The 9561-nt window shown below is 34.5% G+C and overlaps 1 protein-coding gene across 1 annotated transcript; it reads left to right on the top strand.

Moving 5' to 3' along the window:
- Positions 1-1416: 1416 nt before the first annotated feature.
- Positions 1417-9394, top strand: LOC120628123 (retinaldehyde-binding protein 1-like). Its single transcript, XM_039896347.1, has 6 exons — positions 1417-1793; positions 5726-5876; positions 6909-7023; positions 7496-7630; positions 8111-8324; positions 8999-9394. The coding sequence occupies exons 1-6, from the start codon at positions 1631-1633 to the stop codon at positions 9154-9156; spliced, it is 936 nt and encodes a 311-aa protein (XP_039752281.1). The 5' UTR covers positions 1417-1630; the 3' UTR covers positions 9157-9394.
- The last annotated feature ends 167 nt before the right edge of the window (positions 9395-9561 follow it).

Genomic DNA, 9561 nt, shown 5'->3' with positions numbered 1-9561 from the left:
TCGCTGCCAGCTTTTCTTTCCTCTGTGTACAGTACACACACTCTTTTTCAAAAAATTATATCCAATTCTTTGGGTTCCATAGAAGTGTCATACTTGGCAGAGGCAAGAAATAGTTGGTCTGCTCTTAGTCCCAGTATTTTGCCGGTTTCTTTTTCTTCACAGAGACAGTGGGACGACATTATTTGCAAAAAAACTTTTGACACACTTTTAGACCAAATGCCATCTAAAAGAGACCGTGCTCGTCTTCTCGCTCTCTCTGCTAAAGAGTCCGGCTACTGGCTACATGCTCTCCCTTCAGCTAACCTGGGCACTATGTTAGACCACACCACTCTATCGGTGGTGATTGGTCTTAGGCTTGGCGCCTCTATAATTCAGCCTCATCGATGCCACTGCGGTGACAGCGTTGACACCTACGGTCACCATGGACTCTCCTGTTCAAGAAGCGCTGGTCGCTTCTCTCGCCATAGCACCATCAACGACATCATCCGACGTTCTCTAGCTACCGCTCACGTACCAGCTGTATTAGAACCTATTGGTTTGGCGCGGAGCGGTGGAAGCGGAGGCAAGAGCCCTTTTCAAAGAATTATCGAAAAGGGTTATCGAGTCTACCGGTGATCCTAGAGCGGGCAGTTACCTTGGCCAACGAATTAGTTTGGCCATCCAAAGGGGCAATGCTGCCAGCATCTTAGGAACTGTGCCTCGCTGCGGTGGTTTCGAGGACGTTTTAGATTTTATTTAGTTTTTAAATAGTTTATTTTAGGTTATAGTTATGTATTAATAAAAATTATATTTTAGAGTTACCTATTGTACCTTTTCTAATTTATTTTAATTGTTTATTTTTTTTAATGCTTTTTTTTTAATTTGGTGTACAATAAAGTGTATTTGATTGATTGATATACTACGGCAATATACACATCGCCATCTAGCCCCAAAGTAGATGGCGATTTTTTGGGTATTTAGTTACTCATGAATATTTTTATGAATATAATACTCATAAATACTTATAATATTCAGATAAACACCCAGACTGAAAAACATTCATGTTCATCACACAAATATTTTTTCAGTTGTGGGAATCGAGCCTTAGATTTTGATTCTGAACCGTTTTTTGTATGTACTATCAAATGCATACCGTTTTTTGTATGTATTTGATAGTAAATACAAAAAACGGTAAAAGTTAAAAGTATTGGTGAGTGTTTTTTTTTAAATATTCAGGAACAGTCTTACGTATTCTAAGAAAAAAGTTGTCCTAAAAATTGTTTTATGTGCAGCTAAAGTTCTGTATTAAATTAAAACATTTAATAAAAAATCTATTACATAAGATGTGGTTTCAAAATCAAAACTCCCATTTAAAATATTTGTTACAAAGCCCTTTCTAAATTGATGCCTAATCCCTAAAAGTTAACTACCCTATAAGTAATATATCCGTTAGGTAAATTGCCTATCTTCTAACAAATAAACAGACGGACGGACTGCCAAATGCAATCGCTCGCTTGTTTAAGTAAAAAATTACTTAGTGAGAAAAATCTTGTTTACTAGCGCCTAGAGTATCGCAGACAGAGACGAGAGCGTGACGTTTCCTTATCATAACCAGACATCAGTATCCGTTAAACCTTGCATCCGACTGGTAATGGAGTCGTTACCAAAAGACTCTCTAATTGAGTTCAATCCAGAAACACTTCAGGATTTAAGGAAACAGTATGATTTGGACAAACCCGGGAGGATCGAAGAAGCTATCCATATATTGGAGGAATGGGTAAAGAAGCAGAATCACTTCGTGGTTAAAAGTTTCCGTAAGTTTTTTTATTTATTTTATCAAGGTTTTACAGAATCTAAGAACAAAAGTGTAAAAAATTATTATTTTTTAACTATAGTTCAGTATTAGAACATTTAGTATAAAATATATTATAATATGTGGTTTGTTTTGAATTAAAATAGATAGAGATATTCTGTCTTTTTTTTTGCCATTTGAAGTTAATGCAAAATACTTACGTTGGTTTTAGGCAACAGAAAATAGCTTTCCAAATCGTGTGTAAAAGTTTTTTTTCTCACTTTTTGACGACTGACAGATACTTAAATAAATAAATATACTACGACAATACACACATCGCTATATAGCCCCAAAGTAAGCATAGCTTGTATTATGGTTACTAAGATGACTGATGAATAATTTTAATATACATAAATAATTATAAAATACAAATAAACATCCAGACACTGAAAAACATTCATGTTCATCACAGAAACATTTTCCAGTTGAACTCACGGCCTTGGACTCAGAAAGCAGGGTCGCTGCCCACTGCGCCAATCGACCGAAACTTATATTATAAATGTATTCTTTTCCGTCTATTCGTCACAGCACTTGATAAAAATAGCTTGCAACCTGGACTTGCGCTTATGATACGGAAGAGTGAAGGACTAGGGTTTAGTTTTCGTGGGATTAGAAAATATCCTTTGTTACATATCAAGCTAAACTAATCTTAGTTAAATGCATAGCGGTAACTTGCAAACTTTTAATACTTTTCATCCCAGGAACACTAGAAGATCCTTTAAGTTATTTTTAAAAACCGGGTCCTTCTACACTAGTATACTAATCTATTTATTGTTTGGTATTAATAGCACTTTTAATCCAACATCATTCTTAATCTATGTATGTCTTGCTGCTGGGCATTCGTCCACTCTCTTATGAGAGAAAAGGGTTTTAAACTTCCGTCCATGCTGCTCAAATGCTCGGCTAAGAATTAGATCAAAGTCAAAGTCAAAGTCAAATATTTCTTTATTCAAATAGGCTATGTGCCTGACACTTTTGATGCGTACATTACATGTAAAATATGACATAGGAGTGAGTTGATGGCGATAAATAAATTCGTAAAAAACTTAAGCTACGAGGGTTCCAAACGCGCCCTGGTCTAAGAAGAAGCCCACAACAAACTTAGCCGGTTGTTATTTTTTTTTTTTTATCACCACCTCACATTGTCAATTAAAAACTATTAAATTAGATCAGAAAATGTAAGTTACAGTTATAATACCTAAGTTGCCTGGTATGTCTGTTCATTTAAGTAAAGTAAGGGCAACGTCATAGTACACTCTATAGATCTTAGTACCTAATCATACCCAAGATTAATAGATTAACCTTCAGGTTATTATAAATAATTATTAAATTAATCATTATAATGGGATTTTCCACGTAGTTTTTTATTTGAAAAAGAATATAACCTATAACTTTATAGTCTGTAGTTACATTTCCTCGTGGTCTTGTAGCTGGCATCGACTGTGAATCAAGATGTCCTGTATTTGATTACCGGCGGACGGGTATTCAATTCTTAATGGTGATAACAAAAAAAAACACCCGGCTAAGTTTGTTGTGGGCTTCTTCTTAGACCAGGACGCGTTTGGAACCCTCGTAGCTTTAGTTTTAAGTTTACGAATGTGGTTATCGCCATCATTTCACTACCGTGTAATTCTTATGTACGCATCAAAAGTGCCACCTATCGGCCTTCTTGAATAAATATATTTTTGACTTTTTTTTTTTACTTCAATGCCAGCACTGAGAAATCCACGTGGGTAAACAATACTATTTAATTCGTTCGGGTGTTGACGATAACGATGGGTTTTCGCCTTAATTAGACCTGATCAGTTAACCTACTTCTAAACAAAAGGGTTTACCTTTCACAAGTCCAACTGATTTAAAAGGTGTCTAGTTACTTCGTTGATATTTTCGAGATATGGTAACCTTGAGCTGCTGCATAGCATCGCGTAGCCTGCGGAATACCAAATTCCTCAACCTACAGCATGTGGGTTTTTTCTTATTGGAATGGTCCCAATGAATTACGTGATGATGAAGATAACCAATTTGGTCTCATGTAGGAGCAAAAATAGGAGTTATCTAGGGTCATATCTTTTGAAGTTATACTTCTTTAGCGGCGTTAGGAAAAATCAATCATTTTTTTTAATAAATAAATATACTACGACAATACACACATCGCCATCTACTTACAAAGTAAGCGTAGCTTGTTTTACAGGTACTAAGATAACTGATTAATAATATACATAAATACTTATAATATATAGATTATAGATAAACACCCAGCACAGATATGTTCACATTTTCCAGTTGTGGAAATCAAACCCACGGCCTTGCATTCAGAAAGCAGGGTCGCTGCACAATGAACCAATCGGCAGTCAAAATTATACGATGGAACGAAATGCGCGCACACATGGTTACAAGATTTTAGCAGGATGAAGGTAGTCGCGAAACCGAGTGAGAGAGTAATACATCGTCCGACACAAAAAACCGACACCCTGAAGTTAGCTATAGTCGATATTTTAGTTTTTCAAAAAAAGGTTTAACAGTTTACACTTTCAATTGTCAAAGACCGAGAGCTCAGTGTTTTAATTCATTCAATTGTACAAACATCTCAAATTGTAATGTTCAGTGAAACTAATGAATTATAATTATAACTTTCAATGTATTTAATACATTTTTAACATGTTACGCCAAAGAAGTATAACTTCGAACTCGTGTACTTACATAAGTACACACACGTTATTTTTGTGTGTCGGGGTACACTTATATTTTTGGTTCATAGTTTCCTTACAAGACTTTTAATTTAGAGTTTTGAAAACCCTGACGACATTTGTAAACATTACGAACAAAAATGTATTGAAAAATTATGATGTGTTTGCTAAATTCGTTTTGCATGGTAATCGGTGGCCGTGACTAAAGTATTTCGTTCGGTCTCTTCGTGTACTCCTTATGAGTCGATTTAAGAGTACGATTTTGTAAGTGACTTTGGCTCACGTAGGTACTAAAATTATTTAGGAACATAGCAAACTAGCTGTTGCACGCGGCTTCGTCCGCGTTTGATTTTGTTTTTTGATGTGGCATTCAATTTAGTTGTAGTTCTAAAAAAAAGAATTCATTATCGCAAAGTCTTAAATGAGGGGTTCGCTGAGGAGTTCTGTCCTCTATCTCCAACCACATTCATCAGATCTTCACAAAGTTTGGGCAAAATTAAACACATATTATAACCTCTATAGTACAAAAATAATTATTTAAATCGGTTATAATTGGTCGGAGTTATGGTGTAAAATCGTCAAACACTTTCATCCCCTCTCCCAAAGGAACCGAGCTTAATGTCGGGATAAAAAATATCCTATAACACTTCCAAGAATATGTTTACAAAGTTTCATGAAGATCGGTTAAGTAGTTTTTGCGTGAAAGCGTAACAAACAAACTTACACTTGACATTTATAATATTAGTAGGGATAGGGATAGTAAACAGAAATGGGATTACAAATTAAGTATGTAAGGTAAATACTAATTATACTTAAGGTAATTATTACTGCTTTGCTAGTCGATTCGTTAGCAAGTTTGACGATAGATCGGTAAGTCCTGTATTCAATTCCCAACTCGCAAACAATTGCTAGGCTATTGAGTTTTTCTTATAAGTATTTTTCAGTACCAGCCTGGAGATAATTGACGTTTGTCTAACCCCATGCCTCGAAGATTAGTGGCCTTTGCGTCCCGGTAATTAGGTACACAAAACATAATATATTAAACGTTAAAGCCCGCCAATCCACATTCCTGTCTACTATGACAGAGAGGGCCTGTGCGGTGCCTCCTCGCGGTAAGCAGAGGTTGATAAAAGTAATAATTACGTAAATGGGTTCGAAATTTAAAATAAACGAAGTACTGACCTAATTACTCTTATTGTTATTTCAGCACGGGATTATTTAGAGAGGTCCATCATTATAAGCAAAGGGTCCGTGGAACGGGCTAAGAAAAAGTTGGATAAAATATGCACTTTCAGAACAATATTTCCTGATTTCTTTGAAATATTTGATGTGAAAAAATCCCCGCTGTTGGATGATCTGTAAGAACAATCTATATCTTAATCTTATTTATATTCCTTCTTTGTTTGTCAACTATTTGCTCTAAACGGCTGGATTAACTTTCTCTATATTTCACTGGGATCTCTGGATAGTTTAAAAATACATTAAATAGGTGGCACTGCTATCGGTATGTCACCAACTAAAATATGATATTTAATATGGCGCTGCTTTTACGGACGATGCCTGCCGAGTACACTAGTATAGTATAAAAGTCGCTCTGGTTCGCAAAAACTTGATATATAAATATATACATATATATTTAAAGTTTTTGCCATCGATAATATAGTTAGGATTATTATATACACTCAAGAAAAACCAAGAAAATAAAAAGTAAGTAGGTACCAAAAGTTGCAGCCGCAAAATTGGTAAAATCAAAATCGGTAATTTTGTATGAGAATTGCTACTTTGGATTACTTTCAATAGATGGCGTTCTTTAGGTGGAACCCATACTTAAGTAAGAGTGGGGCTCAAAATTAGGCGCGTATGTGTCCACGCTACATGCTACACGCCACGTACACGTCGCGTATTTTCAGTAGCTTTATTTGGATTCACTAACAATCTGCTGCGTTGCCTGACGAATATTACGAAAAATTCAATAAATAAATAAATATACTACGCCAATACACACATCGCCATCTAGTCCCAAAGTAAGCGTAGCTTTTGTTATGGGTACTTAGATAACTGATGAATAATTTCATGGTCATCACACAAACATTGTCCAGTTGTGGGAATCGCATCCACGACCTTGGATTCAGAAAGCAAGACCGCTGCACACTGCGCCAATCGGCCGAAAAATTGGTAGAGACAAATTCAAAATCATTTGTGGGCTGACTGCCATGCAGTTAAAGCAGTATTTATGTTGTAATTGTAGTTAAATATGATATAAGTACTTACCTGAATATCACATAAATATTATAATATTCTAATTTAGAGAGTTTTTTTTTGCTAGGTATATAAAAAGAAAGTTACAAAAACACACAACAATAATTGTGTAACTTTTTTGATAATTTCAGATATGGAGTTTTTCTACCTAAACTTACGAAGGATCATTACAGAGTTTTTTTCTTAATAAACAGGGCAAAGACATTTCAGACGGGATTTCTTGATTTTTATCGTTATTTCTTTATGGTAATGATATTTATGATTTTATGTCAAACTATATTTTCCTCCATACATAAAATAAATCAGTTACTAAAATAATTTTGTATTTCACCATTATCACATTAACTGATCAACTTGCATTATTAGGCGCCGATTACACCTGTAAGCTAGCCGTTATATCTGTGAGTTATACTTACGGACTTATGAAAGATTTTAATGAGAATATTTTGTCAAAGACACCGGGAAATGGTCATGTAAATTGGTTCGTAAGCACTTACGTAAACTTCTTACGTAATTTCCGTCTCAATTACTCGTACATAATTTTGTCTTACGATAAGTTGCGTTTAGGAATTTTATGTCACTCATGTAAATCTAACATAGTCCATAAGTAAAACTCTCAGATGTATCATATGTAGCCTAAGCCTCTCCTGAATTCAGTTCGAAAATTCACTGTCCTATGCCGCTTACTACTAGTGAACAATATAAATTAATATTTCAGCAATGTGACTACATTCAAGCTTATGACTACTGCAACGGAATAATCATGGTGTTAGATTATACAGAAGCAAATGTTATGGAGACCGTCAAATGGTTCAATTTGACTCATCTTCGGGAATCTATCACGATTATTAGGGTAATTATATTTATCTGTATTATTTTATTGGACTTTACACCGTCTTAAAACCGCTGATAAGTAGAATTTTCCGGTACTATTCTAAATAAAAACGCTAACATGGGTATTTTATTTCAAAGTATGAATCAGTGCGCTTTACAATACAATACTATTGTACTTAAAATAGTATCAATACTTTGTAATATAGAGATAACAGTCTTCCAAATGACAAATGTGATTGTGATGTCACAGAATAAAATGTCGGTTAATTATGTTTTGATGTATTGCTTTCCATATCACATAATATTACTTTATTCGTACAAATTGTTTATTAAAATCTGAGCACTTTGTACGTAGACATTTTGGATTACAGATACTTATATTAGCAAACAAAACTCCGTAATTAAATTACCTACTCTCCTGATCAGAGCCCTGGCCAGGTTTCAAACACGTTATCACTTAAAGTATTGAAGAGTAAAATACTAAATGATATTATTTCAGGAAGGATACGGTATGCGGATCAAAGGCATACATTTCGTGACAGGATCAAAGGCGATTGACGCAATTGTCACGATTTTCAAACAAGTGCTAAGCGATAAGATTGTTGGACGTATATATGTCCACAAAACTGTAGAAGAAATTGGAGAATTTTTAGACAAAGATATTATTCCAGTGGAATATGGTGGTAACGGTAAACCTTTGCTTGAATTGCAAAGTAAGTACAGTATCTATACCTACTAAATAGTTTATAGGCATCGATATAAATACAGAAGTCGTTGTTTAGGAGCAATTGGTTATACCGTAGTGGTTAGAGCTCGCGCCTTCGGAGGGCCTTTGATTCTAGGCCATACCTGTAACCTCTCTGAGTTATGTGAGTTTTTAATTTAAGCAATTTATATATAAAATTTATATTTATATTTATATATAAAAATTATATATATAGCTTGCTTGCGTAAACGAAAACGTCGTGAGAGTTCACTATCATGGTGAACGAAATCATGATATTTGGTTCCAAAGGCTAGATAATTTATCTTGTCCGAAATTATTATATTACGCATGCCACCCCCATGTACCCCAAAGATGGTGTTACAGACAGACATTCCATTTCTAAATTAATATAGGACTGTTTGTAGCACTTAACATGAATATATGCATCTTCTTTCATACCTCTTTTCATTCTATCTTCGATATTTGTTAAATATCGCACATAGAAAGAAAAGCATAATACCTACCTTGACGTATTATATATTTCGGGCATTAGTAAAGTATGTGATAGTTCAATTAAATATCTAGATAGCTTTGTCTGCGTTCAATAAGCGTGATGTCGCGTGGGAGTTAGTAGCGTGTTAGATACGTGCCATACCATACATTATTCCTTTATTTTTCCAGAAACAAACCTAGAGATATTAACTTCAAAAAGTGTTATAGCACATATAAGTGAAATGAGGAAAGCACGCACCAACGAAACTTTAAGAAAAATGCAAGATAATCACGAAAATCAATATTCGGGACTGCCAGGATCATTTAGAGCACTGGCCGTTGATTAAATTAGAATTAAGTTATTTAAGACTTGATGCGGTTGAGGTTATTAACAATATTGCAAGGCGCATGGAATAAAATCTAGATACAACTACTAATAAAAACAATAAAAGTATTATTCACAATACTTAGGAATACCTACCTTACCTACCCTTTGCTTAATTAGGAATACCTACTCGTCATCTTAACAAGCCTGTTTTTTTTGACACTACAAGTTAACTCCTTAATGCAATCTCACCAGGTGGTAAGTAAGAGGATCCAATAAGCATACGACAGTCAAGGTCACTTGACATATTAAAAAATGCTGTTAAAGCCCATTATCTTGAGCAATAAAGACGACAGTGTTTAACTCTTACTCATATTTAAGTATGTTTTAGTATAAGTATCTAATATACTTTATTATTTTTTATATT

Source organism: Pararge aegeria, chromosome 12, assembly GCF_905163445.1.
Source record: "Pararge aegeria chromosome 12, ilParAegt1.1, whole genome shotgun sequence".
In the NCBI taxonomy this organism is placed as follows: Eukaryota; Metazoa; Arthropoda; class Insecta; order Lepidoptera; family Nymphalidae; genus Pararge; species Pararge aegeria.
Note: the sequence above shows the minus strand (reverse complement) of the source record. Positions and strands in the feature narration are given on the sequence as shown.

Coding starts and splice junctions, on each gene's coding strand:
- LOC120628123 (XM_039896347.1), top strand. CDS start 1,631: ATGGAGTCGTTACCAAAAGACTCTCTAATTGAGTTCAATCCAGAAACA. Junction 7,631..8,110: donor AATCTATCACGATTATTAGG/GTAATTATATTT, acceptor ATATTATTTCAG/GAAGGATACGGTATGCGGAT. Junction 8,325..8,998: donor ACCTTTGCTTGAATTGCAAA/GTAAGTACAGTA, acceptor TTATTTTTCCAG/AAACAAACCTAGAGATATTA.